The 23,444-nt window shown below is 38.3% G+C and overlaps 2 protein-coding genes across 2 annotated transcripts in view; one reads left to right on the top strand and one right to left on the bottom strand.

The window, feature by feature from the left end:
* The window catches only part of LOC124548452 (BTB/POZ domain-containing adapter for CUL3-mediated RhoA degradation protein 3), a 101,446-nt gene extending 90,942 nt beyond the window's left edge, over window positions 1–10,504 (bottom strand). Inside the window, exon 1 of the mRNA XM_047125176.1 lies at window positions 10,005–10,504. Within this exon, the coding sequence (XP_046981132.1) occupies window positions 10,005–10,170 (166 nt within the window). The 5' untranslated portion in view covers window positions 10,171–10,504. The remainder of the gene's footprint in view (window positions 1–10,004) is intronic.
* Window positions 10,505–10,571: 67 nt separating this feature from the next.
* LOC124548468 (intraflagellar transport protein 20 homolog) overlaps window positions 10,572–23,444 on the top strand; it is a 123,774-nt gene continuing 110,901 nt past the window's right edge. The window contains exons 1-2 of the mRNA XM_047125177.1: window positions 10,572–10,816; window positions 14,690–14,844. Coding sequence (XP_046981133.1) covers window positions 10,693–10,816; window positions 14,690–14,844 — 279 coding nt within the window. The 5' untranslated portion in view covers window positions 10,572–10,692. The remainder of the gene's footprint in view (window positions 10,817–14,689; window positions 14,845–23,444) is intronic.

The following is a 23,444-nucleotide window of genomic DNA, read 5'->3' as shown; positions in this document are numbered from 1 at the left end:
TTGGAGAAAAGAGAGCCACTTGTATGAATATCAAGAGCTCAGATGAAAACCCAGTTCTAAGCAAAGAGGGGAAAGCAGAAAGGTGGAAGGAGTACATAGTGGGTCTATACAAGGGCGACGTACTTGAGGACAATATTACGGAAATGGAAGAGGATGTAGATGAAGATGAAATAGGAGATACGATACTGCGTGAAGAGTATGACAGAGCAATGAAAGACCTGAGTCGAAACAAGGCCCCAGGAGTAGACAACATTCCATTAGAAGTACTGACGGCCTTGGGAGAGCCAGTCCTGACAAAACTCTACCATCTGGTGAGCAAGATGTATGAGACAGGTGAAATACCCTCAGACTTCAAGAAGAATATAATAATTCCAATCCCAAAGAAAGCACGTGTTGACAGATGTCAAAATTACCGAACTATCAGTTTAATAAGTCACAGCTGCAAAATACAAACGTGAATTATTTACAGACGAATGGAAAAACTGGTAGAAGCCGACCTCGGGGAAGATCAGTTTGGATTCCGTAGAATGTTGGAACACGTGAGGCAATACTGACCTTACGACTTATCTTAGAAGGAAGATTAAGGAAAGGCAAACCCACGTTTCTAGCATTTGTAGACTTAGAGAAAGCTTTTGACAATGTTGACTGGAATACTCTCTTTCAAATTCTAAAGGTGGCAGGGGTAAAATACAGGAAGTGAAAGGCTATTTACAATTTGTACACAAACCAGATGGCAGTTATAAGAGTCGAGGGACATGAAAGGGAAGCAATGGTTGGAAAGGGAGTAAGACAGGGTTGTAGCCTATCCCCGATGTTGTTCAATCTGTATATTGAGCAAGCAGTGAAGGAAACAAAAGAAAAATTCGGAGTAGGTATTAAAATCCATGGAGAAGAAATAAAAACTTTGAGGTTTGCCGATGACATTGTAATTGTGTCAGAGACAGCAAAGGACTTGGAAGAGCAGTTGAACGGAATAGATAGTGTCTTGGAAGGAGGATATAAGATGAACATCAACAAAAGGAAAATGAGGATAATGGAATGTAGTTGAATTAAGTTGGGTGATGTTGAGGGAATTAGATTAGGAAACGAGACACAAAGTAGTAAATGAGTTTTGCTATTTGGGGAGCAAAATAACTGATGATGATCGAAGTAGAGAGGATATAAAACGAAGACTGGCAATGGCAAGGAAAGCGTTTATGAAGAAGAGAAATTTGTTAACATCAAGTATAGATGTAAGTGTCAGGAAGTCGTTTCTGAAAGTATTTGTATGGAGTGTAGCCACGTATGGAAATGAAACGTGTATGATAAATAGTTTGGATAAGAAGAGAATAGAAGCTTTTGAAATGTGGTGCTACAGAAGAATGCTGAAGATTAGATGGGTAGATCATATAACTAATGAGGAGGTACTGAATAGGATTGGGGAGAAGAGAAGTTTGTAGCACAACTTGACTAGAAGGGTCTGGTTGGTAGGACATGTTTCTGAGGCATCAAGGGGTCACCAATTTAGTATTGGAGGGTAAAAATCGCAGAGGGAGACCAAGAGATGAATACACTAAACAGATTCAGAAGGATGTAGATTGCAGTAGGTACTGGGAGATGAAGAAGCTTGCACAGGATAGAGTAGCATGGAGAGCTGCATCAAACCAGTCTCCGGACTGAAGACGACAACAACAACAACAACAACAACATCTTTGAATCCAATTACGGACATGTTATTCCATGCAAGAAAATGAGGCAGTGCCAGAGTAGTGTTTTTTGTGATACAACAATTTTATACCCAATAAAAATATACAGCTGTAGTACTACTAATTTTAGTGAAGCAGAAGAGAAGCTACCATGTGAGAGACTGATGACCAGTTTAGAAGTCATAGAAAACTGTGTCTTATAGGGAGACATTCCAAAAGCACGGCCAGCCAGGAAAATGTGTGTAGACCTGCATATAAAGAGAATGTATTTCACTTAACGGAAGAATACTCAGTATAGTTTCTCAACTCTTAGTTACATGTTCCAAGCTGTTCAGTCCAAAAGCCCTTTTGCCTGCCACTTTATTTACACTACTACAATTTCCATCTGGAAATAAACTCTCAGTTTATCACACCTGTGGTATTCAATGTCACCTAAAACCAATATTGTACAAAAGCATTAATTATCAGTTACATAGTACCACTGCAAAAGGAAAGTATAAGGCATTCAATAAGAAATGCAACACAAAATCAAACAATGAAAAATCAAGGATGGAGTGTAACAGTATTAATGAAAGGATGGTTGCTATTCACCACATAGCACAGATAACTTTTGGCCAACAAGGCCTTTGACACACACACACACACACACACACACACACACACACACACACACACACACACACACAGAGAGAGAGAGAGAGAGAGAGAGAGAGAGAGAGAGAGAGAGAGAGAGAGAGAGAATCTCTGGCAGCTGATGCCAGACTGCAAGCAACAGTGCATGATGGGAGACGCAACCAGGTGGGGTAAGGAAGAAGGGGAGGCAGGATGGGGGAGGGATAGCAGGGTAGGAGTGGGTGGCAGTTCTGCTTATGGAGGCAAGCAGGGTCAAGGTGGAGAGAGGGTGGGGCAGATAGATAGTCGGGAGGTTAGACAAAGGACGGGGAGAGGGAGGTAGCAGAAAAGGAGAGAAGTCAAAAGATAGTGTGTTGGTGGAATAGATGGCTGTGTAGCACTATAATCAACATCAAGTATAGATTTAAGTGTCAGGAAGTCGTTTCTGAAAGTATTTGTATGGAGTGTAGCCATGTATGGAAGTGAAACGTGGATGATAAATAGTTTGGATAAGAAGAGCATAGAAGCTTTTGAAATGTGGTGCTACAGAAGAATGCTGAAGATTAGATGGGTAGATCACATAACTAATGAGGAGGTATTGAATAGGATTGGGGAGAAGAGAAGTTTGTGGCACAACTTGACTAGAAGAAGGGATCGATTGGTAGGACTTGTCCTGGGGCATCAAGGGATCACAAATTAAGCATTGGAGGGCAGCGTGGAGGGTAAAAATCGTAGAGGGAGACCAAGAGATGAATACACTAAGGAGATTCAGAAGGATGTAGGTTGCAGTAGGTACTGGGAGATGAAGGAGCTTGCACAGGATAGATTAGCATGGAGAGCTGCATCAAACCAGTCTCAAGACTGAAGACCACAAGACCACAACAACAACAACAACAACAGTTACATTTAATAGTATTCTACAGTTCTTGAAAACAGTTCTGGGACTGAGCCTTTGCTTTCAGTAACTGCACAATACTTTTATACAATTTTTTCATTGCAAACATTGACAATCAAACCTTGTTTTGATGTCTTTAATGATTATGAAATATTTGATGAGTTCACATTACTCAAAATGACCTAACCTCTAATCTTCGGTTAGAAGTTAGCTAACAGCTTTGTTGTTTGCATCAATTCTGTCAGTGATAACAACATAGTGAAAAATGTGTCACAGTGTGAACATCACACTCACAGGTATGACTAGAGCACTATTTTTTCAATGCAAAGATACTTACGGAAACGGGTGTCTTACGTTCCAATAGTTACAGATGTGCACCTTTGAAATTGTATTCACAGTCCCTCAATGACAACATGCAAATTCCTAACCACACAAATGTTCTTCCAAATAAGTGAAAAAATGATATTGATAAACTGAAGCTGTATGGCACATGCAACTCAAATTTCTGATCACAGAGTGTGCTCTCATTATCGATATCTGGATGAAGTAGATCTACTCTATGTTAGAGAAGTTTTTGTTATTTTGATTGTGTGGTATCTTAACTAAACAAGTTACAGTATGAAACATTAGTTTGTCTTGCCCTTCTCCTGAAAGGGAACATCCCAAAGATACCATTAGCCTGACTTTTCCAGTGGATCCTTGCATCTCAAACAATTTTTCTTGTGTAGAAATGACAGATCTCTCTTTCCAATAACCACAAAAAAACTATTTTAGCATTGTACAATATGCATCACAAGTGGTATTGTAATGCTGAACATACTACTGCACTAGTACATATTATTCATTCACCACAACTGCTCTATGGGATATTGCTGAAGAATGAGTGTCACAGTTAATTAAAATGACTATGTATAAGTTGCACTTCAGCTCTCAAAGTCAAATGCACCTGGCCACCATTGTTAATGCACCACAGCAAACCATCAGTTTACTTGCACTATATATTCGAGTAGAGTGAAGTATGCAAATGACACACTATCAAGCACTCCTTGCAGCCCATTTAACTGTTGGTGGCTGCAACAGACAAGAACACATTCTACCTGTATTAGCACTGTACTTCCTGCTATCCACGCTATAACCAACAACCACATGACATTCAATGTAGCAATGCTGCAGCACAGAATTACGGAAGTGTCCGATCCCACCCGTCTGCTTTGACCCATGAAGTCATCGACATGGCGGAAATGGCTATTCTAAGTGTCTCCAATATGGCACATATGATGTCACTACATACACACAGCAACAAACTTGAAAATATGTATAAATAAGACAATAACATCAACCTCCAAAAATACAATCAAACTAATGGGGCAACAGCGGGAAATTGGGGGTTTTAGGGAGGGGACAACCTAAATATCACAGAGAGAGAGAGAGAGAGAGAGAGAGAAAAGAACCACCACCATGATCCCAAAACACACAAAACAATGAACAAAAAAAAACAATAATTACAAAATCAACAGGAATCTGACACTTCCCTTGACCTATATACGTCAACCGTAGCTGACGATACCAAAACAGCAACGCCTATAGCAAAAACTATGAAAACTGGAAACAGACATTTCCCTTGACCACAGATGATGATACCAAAACACCAATACCTACAAATAAAACTAAGAAAATTGGAATCGGTTATTTCCCTTGACCCATATAGCTCAACCATAACTACTGATACAAAAAATCCAACACCTACAACTTAGAAAAACAAAACCAAAACCACAACACCTCAACAAGTCAAAAATCCCTACATAAATTAAAACACATTCAATACTCAAAACACTACAACTTGAGAAAAATAGAAAAAATATTTAAAAAAAAAGAAAAAAAAAAACACAATTACTTACAACCAACAAATTTTGGCAGTGCAAAATAGGTCGGCCATATCTCTCTCTCTCTCTCTCACGCACGCACGCACACAGTGCCATCAAACATAACCAACTCAAACTCTGCACCATAATGGCATCACACACCACAACACCCTTACGTCATGGGGTCAAAGCAGACAGGTGGAATCGGATGCTTCCGTTGACCCCTGTAGCACCGCACAACAAATGTCAAATAAGTAGCTCCATAACACTACATAAGTGTGTGTTCAGCTCTGCAAAAGCTATAATGCAATTCATATCTGTTAATAGCTTATAGTTGTATCTGAATAGGCACAGCAGCAAAAGAAATTTTACGTGAATACAAATAAGTAGCAGAAAATAGTAGGTAACTGATAGAAAACAGAGGAAAAAATGTGTTAAGATAAAAAATAGAATTCCCTCGCGCACCCTTCCCCCTCCCCCGAGCAAAGGCATAAAATGGATAGAAGAGTGTGTTGTTAGAAAGATGGGAAAGTTCAGATTAGACAAATATGGGGAAGAAAACTGGTAGTTGCCTTCAGTGATCTAGCAATTCAGGAAAATATAAATTAGACTGGATGAATGAAGATTTGAACCTTGAATCTCCCATGTACGAGTCCAAGGTCTTAACCAGTGTACCATATTAGTCACCTGAAATCTACACTTCTCATCCCATCTAATATTCTTCTTGATCTTTTTTATGAAATTGTTTTCTATAACAATATTTCATACATACATAGCTTGTGTACTTCAAAACATGTGTTCCTATTATCAGTCACTGTCATTAATTTTATACTAAAAGACAATTAATTCACCTTTCAAGGAAAAGCTTACAAACATATTACTGGTAGAGTCTTGAGGAACAGAACTGTTCTGTTTTATATTAGCTTATCTGTGAATTACCTAGAGATTGTTTGAGACCGCGGATTGAAAGCCTCTGATCTGGTTCAGTTTTATACATGGGTGACATGTTTTATCTGCAAATTCCTGGTGAGCCAGAACTTCCTAATTTTTGTGAGAAACTCAATTCTCTTCTGTAAAGTTTGCAACACCTTTCTCTTAACAAATTCTTTTTTCTTATTTGGTACTGCCGTTCACATATCTGATGCTTACTTTAACACTCGTGTATACACTAAGCCCACCACAAAAACTTATGTCTTCGCTTCAATAACAGACCTACCTTTCATATTAAGTATCCTTTCCCTACTGATTTTGGAAGTAAAAATTCATCTTTACTATCAAAGGTAGTCTCTGAATGTATTGCACGAAATTTGAAAATATATTTGCACCTTACAATCACTCTGATGAACTTTTAAGCTTGAGCTATTGTGTTTCAAATCAATCAGCTTAATGATGCTCCTCCAAAACAATATTCTACAAAATATCATACTGGATTTGAAACTAAAAATCAGTTCTTACATCAAACGAATTCCTTAAATTGGGTCTTGAAATGAGATCAACAATGTTAAAAAGTCTGCGACAGCAAAACCACAATGGTGATGGTTCAATGTGCCATATCAAAAATGAAGTGACTGTGGCATCATGCAGTGATAGTGGTTGTTTCAGGGTAGTACTAAGCAGACAGTGCCATCCCAATTCTTAACATCATCATCACAGCAGTAACAAATACAATATTTCTACAACAGCACAGTCTTTAACACAGAGTGAAAGATTCATTCTATGAAAAATTGCACGTTTATTCAGTCATGATCTGCCATCTTTACATCTATTCCTTTTCACTGTGTCTAATGATATGCAACCTGTATCTGTCAAAAACCTACATGAGGTTCCTGTTATTCACAGCCAATGGAGCAGTCACTACAAAACACATTTACAGTTTTAAAGTTTATACAAAATATCTAGTTGCTTCCCAAGCCCAGCAAGTTGCACACTACAGTGACGTGGTGTCAGCAGGTCGTCTCTGCTGTGTGATGGTCAGCTTCCATCTGCAAAGCCCTACATTTATTGTCCTCTACTATTATTCAAATTGACTCTGCACCAGAGCTTTTTCATTTTCAATAAATATTGAGATTACACACTTCCCTGTAGCGCCAGGTTTTTATCTCCAGCCAATTATAATGTCCACAAAGAACTTTTGGGTCAAGACAAATATTAGATACAGGTCTTTGGCTTTGACCACTGACGATGTTAATGCCTAGGTCAACAGAAGCATCCGATTCCACCCGTTGGCTTTGACCCGTGTTGTGGTGTGTGACGTCACGACGGCGCGGAGTTTAGTTTGTGAGAGTGGCGTGTTTGTAGATGATGTATTGCGGTTGGTGGTTCTCTCTGGTGGTGTGTTTATGGGTAGCATGTTATGTGGCATATGGGGTTCATTTGCAGGGTAGCATTGCATGTGTGTGGTATCGGTGGTGACTGTGCTTTCAGTGGAATATTTTTCAGTGATTTAACGATTTTGGTTTTGTTACGTCGACATTATTGTGGTTTTTTTCTGTTCGGCATGTGTGAATTTTGGTAAATTGAATTGTTTATGTCTTTGGTAGGTATGGATATGACTGACAAGGTCAACAGTTTTCAGATGTCGGTGATGATGGGGGACAGTGCGTTGTCTCTAATAAAATTTCTTCATCTATTCGGCCTGTCAGCTGAAGTCTTGAAGTGTCCAGTGTGTCGTGAAGAAATGAGGCTTACTAAAGTTCTAGCGTCTCGGACCTGGGACGGCTATATGTGGAGATATCGTAAGGATAACAGGTCAAGGGAAGTGTTCAATTCCAATTTTGATTTTCTAGGATTGTTTTTTTTTTTTTTTTGTAGGATTAAGTGTGGTGGTGAAAGTTTTGAGATTTATAGTGTGGTATTGGTAGTTGCTGTTGACCTATGTAGGTCAAGGAAAGTGTTCGATTCCAATTGATACTGTTTTTAGTTGATTTTGGGAAGGTTTCGGTCGTTTTATCATTTTTGTCATTTGGTTTAGTGGCGTGTGTTTATTTTTAGTTTGTCCCCACCAAAAAACCCACACTTTCCCCTGCTTGTCCCGTTAGTTTCATTATATTTTTGGAGGAATACGTTTTGATGGTTTTTCAATCTATTTTTATTTTTTTGTCATGTTTACGTAATGACGTCATAGTCGCGATATGGGAGTTGTCGTGAATGGTTGTTTCAGCCATATTGGTGACGTCATTGATCAAAGCAGATGGGTGGAATCGGATGTTTCCGTTAACCCGTCATATTTTGGTGCGTATATTCATATTACTGATGCTAGTTGGTGGAGCCATTGGATGTGAAAGCAAAATACTATGTTGTGATGACAGATTGATCTACAGTACAACCCGAGGTCTAGATTAAGTTGGAATGTTAATTTGGTTGCAAGTTCACAAAGTTAATGAATGTGAATACCAAATAAAGTTTTTAATAACAGATTATCCTGTAGCATAGCCCAATGTTTACATCTGTGTCATATTTAAAACACCTTTTGTCATTAAATCTAAAGCTGCAAAGTAACTTCAGAAAAAAAGGCTTCGGCCAATATTTTCATGCATACTATTTACATACTCTTCTATCAGAAATAGAATGGGAAGCCTACTATGTAACTTTTACTGGCATAAATTTTAGAATGTTTGAAATATATGCTGCACGTGCCGCAGAACAGTAGATGGGCCATAGCATACACAATGCAACGGGCTAGGGAGCCAACAGGTCCATGGCCTGATCTACTAGCCTGCAATCCTGATGTAGTAGACTGGACTCAGCTCTCCACCGCAGAGGGCTAGGCTGTGGCCCTTATGGGCCAAGGTGTGAAACAAAATCTGAGTAGTGCACTGTGCATTAATATTCACAAATAATGAAACAGTGTAATACTGAATGCAAATTTCGCTGATTGGCATTTTACAGGAAAATATTAACATTAAGTGAAAATGATGCATTAGTTTTATGACTTACTGATTCAGTGTCAAATATTTCATTAAATAACTCTTACATTAAATTAATTCAAACACAGTACATACAAATAATAAATTGCTTAACAAAAGTTTTTGGATGCAAGCAAACCACTCAACTGTAACCGACTGCTGTGTGGCACATACACACATGAAGCAGGAGAGAGAAATGACTAGCTCTCAGATTTTTTACAATTTAAGTAGGTGTTCTCTCCCCCCCCCCCCCCCCCCCCCCCCCACACACACACACACAAACGTGCTGCCCTAACACTGTTCGACAAGATATGTTTGGGTACCTATAAGGTTGTGTGTATGGTACTAAGTGCACTTAAGCCCATGTTATGAAACCAGTGATTGTTGTAAAGGTAGTAAAGTATGCACTGATTCATGTTTCTGTCTGCCACGCAACACTTATGGGCCACATTCTCTTTAATGTGAATGGACACTGACAAAATATTTCAGTTCAATACTGTAAAAAAAAAAAAAAAAAACTGGGAAGTGACCACTATAAGAAAAACTGGAAAGTAAACTGCTACATATTGGCAACAAGTCTTGTATGATGAACTGTTACTAATTCTAAAGCAACACAAACTGTGTTGAGAGCACAGATGTAGCCGATGAAGTAAGGTGAAATGAGACAATTTCAGAATCACAAACAACACAAAGAAGGAAGACTAGGAAGTGTGACAGAAATCAGCTTCAGGCACTTTGTATAAGAGACACTCTGAGGAGATACAACCTTTAGTAAATTATTGCCCTAAAGGTAGCTAGTTTGACATATAAGCATACCCCTGCATTACAAAATAGTGACATGTTAAGAACTAAAACTAGCATCAGACAATGGGCATGATGCTCAATTAGGCTATTATTTTGGAGTATAACAAGTTTGCGTTAGTGTTAATGTACTTCTGTGGGCAATAAGCAGCACTCACAATTCTCTGATAATGACAAGTAGTTCACCAATCAGGTTTTTAGGTTAAACTGACACGTATGGTGCAAATGCTTTAAAATTTCTTACCCTCAGAATCTGTCAACACTTCCATACGGCCACTAAACATAGCTCTCAGCATAGTATCGTGTTTGGTTAAAGTTCCAATGGTTGTATAATGAAGGGACCCTCCAATGTTAAGCTTAACATACTGGGATGGGTTGCCTTTGATTACGGTTTTATGATCACCAGACATTTTTGATAAGCCTAATACTTAATGGAGTTTTAAAGTATCCCTTACTAGTCAGATATGAAACCAATCTGAAGGCGTGAATGTCATTCCAATCAAGTTAGCGAATGCAAATGACGGCATTAATTAGCATCTGTAGGTAATGGAACTTTGGAAATAAAGATGCGTCTCACTAGTTCCTCTTCTTATCAGTTTCGCACTACACTAACCATTCTATACACTCATATCCCAAATCTTTCACGTAGCGGCAAACTGTACCCACAACGATAATGAAATCGAAATGACAAGTTTTGCAATATTGAGTTACAACCATCGATACGGTGAATTGCTCTCGAGCGTGTAATGCATGGAGGTACCTCCATGGTGTAATGCGACTGTTCGTCCAGAATCTGCGACGTCAGATACTGCAAAGTATGCATCTTTGGAATAGCTCGTTTTATATGTGAAAAGCTGCGCACCTTAGTTTATGTCAACTATAGAGTGTATACAATATATACGTAAAGGGTGGTTGTGTTTGCGATATTGAATATGACAGAAATGCTCGCAAAGTTAGGAATTTATTTCGATGACTTGACCAAAATACGAATTCTCGAACCGGAAGTAGCCGAACAGACAAATGAGCTGAATGAAGAATGCAAAACTTTTGTGGAAAGTAACTATATTTTCATTCATTTTGTATAGCATGAGAACATTTAACATGCGGTATGCATTTGGTCGATTGAAGATGGTATAAAAGTAGTAAATTTTGGTTCAGTGTGTGTCCACAGCCCCGAAAAGTTTTACAAATGAAAACATGCTACGTTGTAGGCTGTACATCAATGTTCTTTATTTCAGTAAGTAAAAATTTTAAATAGAAAATAAAGAACATTAATATATGGCATACAGTGGGCCTTGTTTTCATTTATAAAGTTCAAAGTTTGTGCCATTTTGGTTAACTCCCACTGTTGTTTATTTATTCATCCTTAAGACTATTCAGTACAGCAGTGTCTGAAACCCGTTATTTATATTATAGGATTAAGTGAGGACAGGGGGGTGGCAACGGGGGCGGTGGGGCATGGGGGCTATAGCCCGTCCATGGAGTATCATATTACTCCGGATAAAATGACTTCAGAAATCAGCGAATAAATTATGCAACAGATTCAATCATTTTTTTTTTATAATTATGTAGCAATATAGATTGCAGTGTATTCCAAACACATTTTAACAGAAAAATAAGAGCGGCAGATAGCTTACTACCTAAACCAATAAATATCATTTAACTCAAAATAGGCGTTTTATTATTTATTAATACTAATTTTATACCCTGAACTCCAAAACAGTTACCAAAAACTACTTTAAGCAGCACCAAATTTTACCAGTTTGTCGGTAGAGCACCCCAACTCTCCTTTTGTTAAGCCGTATTCCATTCCCCCAACACTCTCCTCCCCCCACCCCCACCCCCCTTAACCGACTTCTAGAATCGCCCCTCAGTGAGGATAAGGCAGGATGGTCTCCATGACCTATTCAAAGGATGCATCCCAGCATTCACCTTAGCAACTTGGGAAAACCTAAGTGAGGATGGCCGGACGGGGAATAAAACCCACTCATTGCGAATGCGAGTCCAGTGCATTAAGACTGACATAACAACCTTACTCAGTACATGACTGGAAGGGGAATCTGAAGCACACACTGTACATTGGAATTGTGACATGCCCAACAAATAAATCAATGATGTAATTGCAACATGAAGTTTCGATATAAAAAAAAACTACAGAAAATGAATGAACATGTTATGTACTGTTGGAAAATACGATGTGCACAAGAAATAAATCGGTGCTATAACTATAATTGAACCTTTGACATAAAACACTTCTGAAAAAAGAAAAACAAACATTTTTATATAACACTGCAGAAAAGTGTAACACACAGAAACACAAAAACCTACTGATTCCATAGGCATCACAACTAGTCTAGCACCATATCCCTTCTCTGAGCGTGTGTGTAACACTACATGTGAAGCAAAAAAATCAACAGCAGAAACATTACATTCAGCCCCAAGATGATCATTAGCAGAAACATTCTTTTGCAAAGACAAATTAAGCATAGATGGTACATCTGTTGACAATAAAAAAAACTGAGCAGTAAGTAGGGCCTAATATTCCAGTAAGCTAATATATTCACACTTATCAACAGAAATGATTTTAACTCTGCTTTAAAAGGTGTTTCGTTCACCAGTCTCTTTATGTAACTTGGCAGCCTGTTATAAAGAATGACGCCAAAGTGGGGTCACATATCTTTGATTGTGAGTTGTTCTTACTTTTATTATAAGGTGGAGTGAGTGATGTAACTGTGGTAGGTGAGATTGGCTTACAGGTCACAAAGTCAGCTCTTGTCATCAACACATAGTTGTATATGTACAGAGAGGGTACAGTAAGCAAACAGAACATTTTAAATAGGAGCTTACAGTGAGCCCTAGCAGAGCTATATGACAAGCTTTGGGTAGCCCTGTTCTGTAACATAAATATTTCGTTTGATCAGCTATAAATTTTACCTCAAAACACTATTCCGTGAGCTACGAGGGACTGAAAGTAATCAAAATAAGCACATCTAGCACCATCTAAACAGCAAACCTTAGAAGTAATACTCAGAATGAAACATGCAGAACTGAATCTCTGGGAGAGTTTAGTTATGTGGGCTTTCTAATTTGTCTTGATCAAAAGTTTTATGTCCCATACTCCTAACTCATTTCTGCGCAGTACCAGCTGGAAATCTTACTTTTGATTCATCTTTCCAAATTGAATACAATTTGATTTTCTTTTTTTTTTTCACATTAAGGGTCAGCCTGTTGGCATTGAACCATGAATCCAAGGACTTGAGGGCTTTATCAGTTGTTGTGGACAGATTTCTTAACATTGCTCACTAGTAAACTAGTATCATCTGCAAACAACATGACCTTGGCTGCAGTTTCTAAGGTGTGTATGTCATTTAAATAAATAAGGAACAGAAGGTGACCTCACACACTACCCTTCAGTACACTTATTTTGACTTACTTTGCATCAGATACTAGTCTGATTTTATGGTTACAGTGAGCTGATATGAGTTCCACAACCTGTGATCTGTTTTCCAAATATGATTGAAATCGCCATTGCGTCCAACTTATCCAAAAGAATTTCATGACTAATAGTATTGAAAGCTTAAGAAAGATCTAAATTCATTCCTGTAACACTACCATTGTTATTGAAGTTTCTGACTATTTCATTTGTGCAATCCATTATTGCTGTTTCTACCTGTTTGAAAGCCATATTTATTATTATTCAGTAGATCATGATTGTTTAAGTATAGTACTTGGCAATTCATTGTTTCATTAGTCTCTGGTTACTGTAGAGAATGCCAAGAAGAGTGAATAGGTAAATAATTTTCAGTTTTATGCCTAATACCACTCTCGAATAGAGGTATCACTTTCGAGATTTTTAATCTGTGGGGTAAATGGTAAATTAACAATGTGAGTCAAGGGTTTTGCAATTTGTGAAGCAGTATGGATTATAAGTGATACTGGTCCATTACTACTTCATAGTCACTCGTTGGAACTAACCTCATGCTCTATGCAGATGTGCGATACCTAAGTTTACCCTGATAAGCTAAATTTAGTTTTATAAATGTTTTGTTAAGCATGTATAAAGTAATCATTTTGGCAGGTATTTTTAGACGGTATTGATATTGTCAGCATTTATAAGAGTAATTTCCTGTTCTTCATGTATCTTCCCTGTTTCACTTTTTACACTCTCCCATACAGATTTTGACTTACTGCCTGACATTCTTATTATGATATCGTTTCTTAGTTGTTTTCCTTTACAATTACCTGTGTGTGCATATGTATGTGAAGGCTGCTGAGTATATTCGTTACTGGGATACTGTGAGTTTACACTAAGTTTCAAACATCGTATATTGCCTTTATCACCACTAAAAATCTTGTACCGGAGAATCTGTCGTGTGAGCATTAGAGAAATGACTTATTTTATAGCACCATAGAATCCAAATGTGCTAAAACATTGGTTAGTGCTTATATGCTTACTGTACGGGGAATGTTGCTTATACAGTCGAAACTACTACAATTAAATGTTTTAAATTCCTATTACTTTTATTATTCCTGTTAACTATTTACCATAGAATAATATGATGTACCATACAGAATGCATAACTTATCCACCAAGGTACGTAGAACAATGCTTTCTATTTCAGAAAAATCTATACTTGGATGAAAGTCGACTGTGATTTACAGCATTATCTAAATGCATATTATCCAGTGCTGCAGATAAGGGTCATATACAAAACACATATCTAGTAGGGGGTGCACTGAAAAGTTTGGTTACTTCTTCTATCTATTCAGCTAGAATGCCATAATGCATGTATGTGACTATAAAAAGCACTTTGTATTGTATTCACAAACAGCACATTGGTGTTAATAATGCACACACACCAGAACCAATACCTTAGTGGTCGAACTTAAACTCCTAAAGAATATTTTTGAAACTATTTCCAATTTCAGAAATAACGGAATTTCAAAAACTAGTTGATGGTTTTATATCAGTGATGGAAAATTTGGCAAAAGAAGTGGAAAGGGAGAAAATGAAAGCAATTGGAATAAGAAATATGCTTAAGTCTGTAGCAAAACAGAGGGAGTCTGAGCAGCAACAGTTACAGGTAACATTAATAATGATTCTTTCAAGAATATTTCACATCTTACAATAATTATTTTTAATAATATTCAGTAGTTGATGGTCGAAGCAAAACTTAATATATCCAGATGGGTGCCTGTGATGAGTGGTTATTCCACATGACATTTTTAAATATGAAACATTTTATTTATTCTTTTCAGTTATATCACTGAGAGTTTGTTTCTGTAGACTTCACAGTTGCTACTTGGTGAAACATTATGATTACAAGAAAAAACGAATAATTTTATGCCACTGTTTCAATAATTATTTATTGCATTTGCATACAGCACCTAAGTTTTCCATTGTGTACCATTGCTGGTGAAGTTTTTATAATAAGTGCCAACAGTGGAGTCTACAGAAATAAAGTTTAATTGAAGAAATGTAAAATTCTGAGTTTTATGGAAGGAATTGTGGGTTACAAATGAGAAAGTTTGAAACTCGGTGCTTTATTTGTCAATTTTTTTTTTTTTTTTTTTTTTTTTTTTTTTTTTTTTTTTTTTTTTTTTTTTTTTTTAGACAAGAAAGGCAGTGAACATTTCTTCATTGTTAAGTAAAAGTCTGTTATGTAGACTTTTGAGATGACAATGATGTGGATAAGACACAAAAATTATAATCAAAAGAGGAAGATTTTAAACCAATTTGGCTATTGTGATTTTGGTATTTCTAAAATAATTTTGTTTGTTCAAGGATAGTTCCCTCAAAAAGCATTAATAATTTACTAATAACTGGACATCTGGCTGGGAACTGTTACAACGAAAATCAGTATGCAGGCATACTGACATTTGATTATACTCTGGCCATGGGGAAAATTTTGGCAAGGGATTGATTGATGTATTTTACATGCCTGATAATCCTGCTAAAGGTGTGTAATGTCCTCATCTGTTTTTGGGCAAGAAGCATATTTCCTAGCAAGATTTTTCATCATTATAATTCCCTGGTACAGTTGGTGAAGAAAGTTCAAGTTACGTTATTGCAGGAAGGGTGGACCTGCATACATGTACACTTTTGAAAGCTTGTAATTGTATAATATTGATGATGATGGATGTTCTGTTGTCAGTAGAGCAGTTAGCCACCATTCTTATATATAGCATAATACTTTGCTGAGAATAGGATTTTGCCTTGTAGCTTTTGCTATGTCCTATGACATGATGGGGAGTTTGTTCAAGGTTTGGATAATGTGATGGTCTATTTGAGAGCAAATGTTTCTTGGGTATTGAGCTCTATATCCAGTTCATAGACATTCTAAAGTGCTCAAAAGTAGTTTTTCATCACCCCTATGACTCCATAGTTTGTTCTCTTTTGGTTGGAGTTGGGTTGGGTTGTTTGGGGGAAGAGACCAAACAGTGAGGTCATCGGTCTCATCGGATTAGGGAAGGACGGGGAAGGAAGTTGGCTGTGCCCTTTCAAAGGAACCATACCGGCATTTGCCTGGAGCGATTTAGGGAAATCACGGAAAACCTAAATCAACAGGGCCGACGCGGGATTGAACCGTCGACCTCCCGAATGCGAGTCCAGTGTGCTAACCACTGCGCCACCTCGCTCGGTTTTTGTTTGGAAGCCTGTTGCTTAATATTCTTTTCACCACACAAAATCTGCATACAGCCAAGTTTTTAACACCACTTATCACTGCAAGGGTAATTTGTGAGCTGTGCAGTACTGAGACAGTATCCTTCAAGCAGTTGCCCAGCCCTACACTACAGCCAAGGGTACATCTGTTAAGAGGAAGATGCACGAGCACACTGTAGCCACCTTGTGAACACCTCCCTCCAGGAAGCAGGAATCAAGCCAGTAGGTGGGTGTGCCTATTGTACCTGCTTGCACAAACCAGATTAAACTAGCTTAGAAACAGTTAAAACATGCAGTACATCATCATAAGAACTATCCTTGTGCACTTGATGATCTCAGGAGGACAGTTGTTTAAACACAGGACAGGCAGATATGCTAGTAGTGAAAAAAAAGAAGAAAAAAATTGGAGTGGTTTAGAAAATCACCACCATTTGAATTTTGTTGAGGTTGACACTAATAAATTCAAAATTGAAAATTTGAAAATTGTGAAGTCCAGTGCTGGAATTGGTCCTCAGTAGAATTGGGCAATATGGCTTTTGTACCAAAGGAGAAAAGTAGATGAGTGGTCAGTAATTAGGTGAAATTTGTTGCCATATAAAAAGATTGCAATTTTCTGTACACCAAAAATAATCAATAGGATCTCTTTTCATATTTAAGAATATTGTTCTTGTGTTGACGACAACGTGTTTTATGCAAAAACTGATGGCCTCCTGGAACCATTTGAAAATTTGTGATGAATCTGTGCCAATTGCTGTGGGCAGAAGCATCTAAAAGAAGTTAGGACCAGGTGCTGTCTTGATTGGTATGCTGCTCAACAGTGTGTGATGATTTGAGCTTGCTTTTAATTGAAAATTTGCCTGGGATAACTCAACATTTGTGCCATACCCGTAAAGCTTCAAAAAATGAGTGACGTAGGCTACTTGAGGGGCCAACAGTCTTGCTGCACTGGTAGCACTGGTTCCAGTCAGGTCACTGAAGTTAAGCACTGTTGGGCTGGGCTAACACTTGAGTGAGTGACCGTCTTGTCTGCCGAGCACTGTTGGCCAGTGGGATGCACTCAGCTCTTCTGAAGCAAACTGAGGAGCTCTTGATTGAGAAGTAGCTGCTCTGGTCTCGTAAACTGACACACAACTGGGAGATTGGTGTGCTGACCACATGTCTCTCCATATCTGCATCCAGTAACGTCTGTGGGCTGAGGATTACCACAGGGGCCAGTCAGTACCGTTGGGCCTTCATGGCCTGTTCAGGTGCAGTTTAGCCCCCCCCCCCCTTCTTTTTAAGGCTACTTGAGGCAATAATTGATTTTGCCTTGGAACACTTGCAAATTCTTAAGGTTACCACTCTGAACTGGAACAGCTGAACCATATCCTTCCTAAGCGCTTTGATTACCTCTCATTATGATATGAAACAAGGGATGTCCTACTCTAGATCCTTCCCACCCCTCCTAAAATGGTGTTCTGCCATCCACCCAACTTACACAACATCCTAGTCCATCCCTATGCCTCTCCCAACCCTTTTCACGGGGATCATATCCCTGCCCAATCCACCCACCCAGCACTTCCTACACAAGTCATGTCATAGGCTTATCCTACCCCATCAGAGGCCGGGCCACCTGTGAAAGCAGCCATGTCATTTACGACCTCTGCTGCAAATGCTGCTGAACCTTTTATGTTGGTATGATTACCAAAGAGCTGTCCACGGGAAGAATGGCCAATGCCAAACTGTTGCCAAGAAAAAAGTTGACCACCAAATGCACAGCATCCAGCTGAGCATAACATGCTTAATTTAAGTGGTTGCTTCACAATCCAGGCCTTCTGTTTTATTCTCTCTACCATGTTTCCCTGAACTACACAGTTGCAACACATCCCTTGCTCTTATAATCATCTTGGCCTCAGTCTCTGGTAACCTACATCTGCATCTATTTACTGATTCCACAAGTTACTGTAGGATTCACAGCTGCGAGTACCCTTTACCACTACTAATCATTTCCTTTCCTATTCCACTTGGAAAAAGAATTGGGAAAAAAGACTGTCTATATGGCTCCCTATGAGCCCTAATTTCTCACATCTTATCTTTGTGGTCCTTATGTGAAATGTGTGTTGGTGGCATTAGGAGTGTTCTGAAGTCAGCTTCAGATGCCAGTTCTCTAAATTCTCTCAATAGTGTTTCTTAAACAGCATGTTGCTTTCCCTTCAGGGATTCCCATTTGAGTGCCCCAATATCCTCACCACGTCGCCACTTCCCACCGGCTCCAACAACCATACATTACATGCCTAGCCCATGCATGCACTTACTGCCCCTCCCTCCCACATTCCTAGCCAGAGAATGAACTGACTCCCTCTGAGCTGTTAGCCTTCCATCCCCAACCTCCCTTCCTCTCTCTCCCTCCAACAACCTCATATGACACAACCCACACCTCAGCCTTGCTCACCTACCGAGATGCAGCACAGGCACTGTCTATCCAACTGGCATCATGTACGGGCCTAGGGGAGAGAGCGGTTCCAAAAATGATTACTCTGAAAGCTAGCAAGTTTTCTTTCTTTCCTTTTTTTTGTGTGTACCTGTTCTCTACTCAACACTTCTGGTTTCAGTGAGCACCTCCTTTACTCCATAGCATGTATGTTCTACCAAAACCTCTCTACAAAATAATATGGAAATGATACATTGCTACTCACCATATAGAGAATGCATTGAATCGCAGACTGGGACAATGGAAAAGTGCTAAAATATAAAGGTTTTGGAACAGGTCTTCCTTCTGCAGTAGAAAACTCAGATACACGGTTACACTAGTGCAACTCACACACACACACACACACACACACACACACACACACACACACACACACGGCCACTGTCACGGTCTCTAGCACCCCAAGCCAATGATAATGTGTGTGTGTTTTTTACTGCAGGAGGACGTTGTCCGAAAACTTTAATATTTCAGCACTCCTTTCCATTGTGCTTGTCTGTGACTTAGTGCCTCCTCTGTATGGTGAGCAGGTATCTATCCCTTCCACATTGTTGTTATAACATTTAGAAAGGTTAGATTTAAGGTCATGGTGTGAATGTGTCTGAGATGTTTAGCATTTGTTGAATTGTGACAGTAATACCATGTGGGTAATTTACAGATTGTGGAATATCTGTCATGAGTTGTTCTAGGTGTTATTACAATATTGCTGGAGCACTGGGGGCAGAAACTGAGGCCAGGCAGATTATAGGAGTGAAGGATGTGTTGGAAGGACAGCTCCCATTTATGTTGTTTAGAGAAGGGGGTGTTTGGGGATGGGGTTTGATACAGATGGCATTGTTTGTGAAGGAACTATTGTGATCAAGCGTGTTGTGCTCAATAGTGTGTTTTACCACTGGGTGATCTACTTTCCTTTTAGCCACAGTTTACCAATGGCAGCCAGATTGCTGGTAGTTATGGCCGCATAAAATGCTGTGCAGAAATTCCAACAGAGCTGGTATATGACATGGCTGCTTCCAAAAGTGACCCTACCTCTAATAGCATAGAATGAGCCTGTGACAGACTGAAGTAGAGTATACTGGGTGTGTGTATCATACAGATCTTGCATCTGGATCTCTCTCTCACAGATATGACCCATGTGGCAGGGGTTGGGAGTGCTGTGGCATAGGGATTGAATAGACTGGGTGATTGGTGGAATACTTTTTCGAAAAGGGTGGGTAGAATGTTCCTCATTTCCAGGCGCAATGATAAATAATCATTCTCAAAGAATATAATTCAGTTGTTTCAATCCAGGATAATATAGGGTGATGATGGGTACACTTTGCAGCTGGTTCTTGACAGTGGGAGGATTAGGGCTGCGTGAGGGTATGATGTGGGAAATCTGTCTGTGGACTAAGTTTGGAGACGACTGTCAGTGATGACCTTAAGGAGACATTCGGTATACTGGGCAAGGTAATTTTCATTATTGTAAGTGGCCATGGGAGGCCAGACTTTGTAGGAGTTATTCTTTGGTGTGAAAGAGATACAGCTATCAGAATGCAGGTACTGTTAATGGTTAGTGAGATTGGTATGCACAGAAGTATGAACAGAGCCATCAGAGACATTGAAGTCAATGTCCAGGAAGGTAACACATTGGGCCAAGGAGGACCAAATTAAGCAAGTAGGAGAGAAGGTTTTGAGCTGAGGAGGAATGAGGATAGGATGTCTTGTCCTGGATCTAGATCATGAAGATGTCATCAGTGAACCTGCCCCAGATAAGGAGTTGGGGTGGCCGGGAAGGTTTCTGTTAGGTGACTCAGGTGACAGGTTGGTATTGGAATGTGTCAGATGGATGCCAGTGGTCGGGCTCCAGATTTCTTTGTATGTATGGGGTGGTCAGAAACAGTCTCAAAAGCTTGTAAGGGTATTGGTGGGTTGGTTGTGCTGAGAAATAATTGGACAGTTTCCACATCAGTTGACCAAGTGTCAAAACTTGATTTTGAGATATTAATCAATATGTGAAAGTGTAATATGAATTCGTCATCTGTACCAAATCTAGTTTTTTTAAGAAGTAAAATAATAAAACTGAATTAAATTTACATGCTCATATCTTAAAATCATGTAAAATATAACAAACTCTGATTTTATATAGAAATGGTGCTTGGTCATGTGATACTTTTATATATGATGTTCTTTTCTGCATTTTGCATTATCTGACTCGCAAGTTCAAGCATACTGCTTAGTCAAGTGATGCAGACTAGAGAAGAATGTACTGTCATTGATTTCACAAAATACAATATGATTCTATTAGTTCAGGCTATATTTAATTATATTTAACTGATACATGAGGAAAATAGCATTACTATTCTTGGTTTATGCATGATATTTGCCTATTTATTGAAGTAATACCTGCATATATAACTTGAAGAAGAACCCTCCTTATATATCCAGAAAGTAATGTATTCTCTGATGTGATTAAAAAACATATCTAGAAATAAAAAGTTATGACAATAAATAATATATTTTAATGAGTTTGAAGATGTAAATATATTTTACTGTTAGTAACATTGATTCTTAACATTTACACAACTGATTTGAATACATCAATACTTGATAGCTTTTGCAACATTCCAAAACTATTGCATACATTTAATTTAAATCAAGTTAAGCTACTTCATTTTTATTATAAATTGTAATAAAAGCTCTTACATCTTACAAAGGTTCTAGAAACTGCATGAGCAGTTGAAGCCATCAATGTCACCCTCAAATTTAGGGTGGGTGAAGAGTTTGCGGTAAAAATCTTGTGCATAATTTGGAATAACATCCATTAGAGATTGAATATCTTTTAGCTTGACTTCAGAAATTGTCTTCCTATTTGGCTATAGAGGTGTTAAGAGGGCACGAAAATTAATTTTGTTCTGTATTTGAGGAGATCGAGCAGCTGATTTCTTCCCAATGTCAACTTAAAATGGTTCACCATTAATTTCACTTTTGAACAGTATATTGAATGGTTTGTCTGTAAAACAATTCCATGTCTCTCACGTACAACAAGTTTCTTTTCTCATTCTGGGAGTTGGTTTCGTGATTTACTATGCTGTTTTCTGTATTTGACATAATCTTGAAATATTGAACTTTCATTCTATGGACAGTAACAGGATTTCTTTTGCAACACATTTTCGTGACATTCATGGAATTGCCTGGTGTATAAAGACTCTTTTGCAGTGTGAGAGTGTATTCTATGCCTTCAAAATCAGTCATTTGGGAGAAAGCAATGTGAAGGTATAAGAAACCTCTACCTTATTTTCTGCAATGCAGGATGCTGATCTAAAACTGATTTTAGCATTAGAACCATCGTGATGTTCGTATTCTGTCCACCTCATGAATCAGACCACAAAATTACTTCTTTGGCTGTCAATACCCGTTCCATTGACTGTTTTAATAAACAGGATGCTGCTTCCTGTGCTACACATTGTGCCTCACTCTCTAACCAGACATAGTAGTATCCTTTGTCATTATTAGCATTATGAATAACTAGGTTATATAGCCACAGCTGTCACTTGTATAGCAGAATGTTCCTAGGAATTTGTGGAAGCGGAAGTGTTTTTTCGAGGTCAAAACAAAGAATTGTTTATTCTCATCTTCTTTTACTCTGAAAATATCCGAAGATTTCAGATCATGAGCAGCCTTCGCTATATTAAGGTGAGTATTTTTTGTTGCTCTTATCGTTTGCTGCCACTGAATCATCACAATTTTTTATGAGACTGTCAGATGTGTCACAAACATTATATGTTTATTTTTTTAGCTTCTTTCTTCATAAATTAAATTTAAACAAGAATATTTTCTTTTAAGATGCCAGTTATACAGGGTCTGACTATTCTTCTTCGTACAAACTGTACATGGCATTAAGTGTAATTTCTGGGGTGAGGAATTCTCTACTTGTTTTGCTTCTTCTGTAGTGAGATTTGTATTTAGATAATTTTCTAATGTGATTTATTACTTCTTCAGGAAGCGTGTTTTTTCTGCCACCCACACATCGTAGGTCCCTAATGCTTTGTGGTGATTTAATTTTCTTTAGAGCCAGATGTATCTTTCCACTAGATATTCTAAAAGTCTGGAGAAAGAAAGTGTTACATATAGGTATCCCACATATTTTGTACATCCTTGGTTTTGTCGTTACCTGTGAATTCTTAACGTTCTTCCTTTTTTGCTTCATTTTCTAATACCATAGTGCAAATAAGTGCTGTTTGAGCATCATGTAAGTCAGTATTGCAGAATTTTCCAAACTTGTCTTTTAAAGTATCCTTTCCTTACTTAGAAAAACATTTACAGGGGCAGAGATATCCTCTGAAAACTTTCTTTTCTTTACTTTGCCACTTTAGGTTATGTATGTCTAATTTCTAATGTATTTTGTCATCCTTATTTGTCTGTTTTGTGATGGGTATTTTCTTGTCTGCCCCTTCCTTGGTCTCTCATTTGGAGAGACTCCCATGTCTTCAGAATTTGACATTTCATGATCTAGTATTTCTTCACAGTCCACAGAAATTTCAGCTGGGCTCACAGCACCCAAATTGGAAACA

Source organism: Schistocerca americana, chromosome 1 (genome assembly GCF_021461395.2).
Source record: "Schistocerca americana isolate TAMUIC-IGC-003095 chromosome 1, iqSchAmer2.1, whole genome shotgun sequence".
In the NCBI taxonomy this organism is placed as follows: domain Eukaryota; kingdom Metazoa; phylum Arthropoda; class Insecta; order Orthoptera; family Acrididae; genus Schistocerca; species Schistocerca americana.
This window is presented reverse-complemented; position numbering and strand designations above follow the sequence as displayed.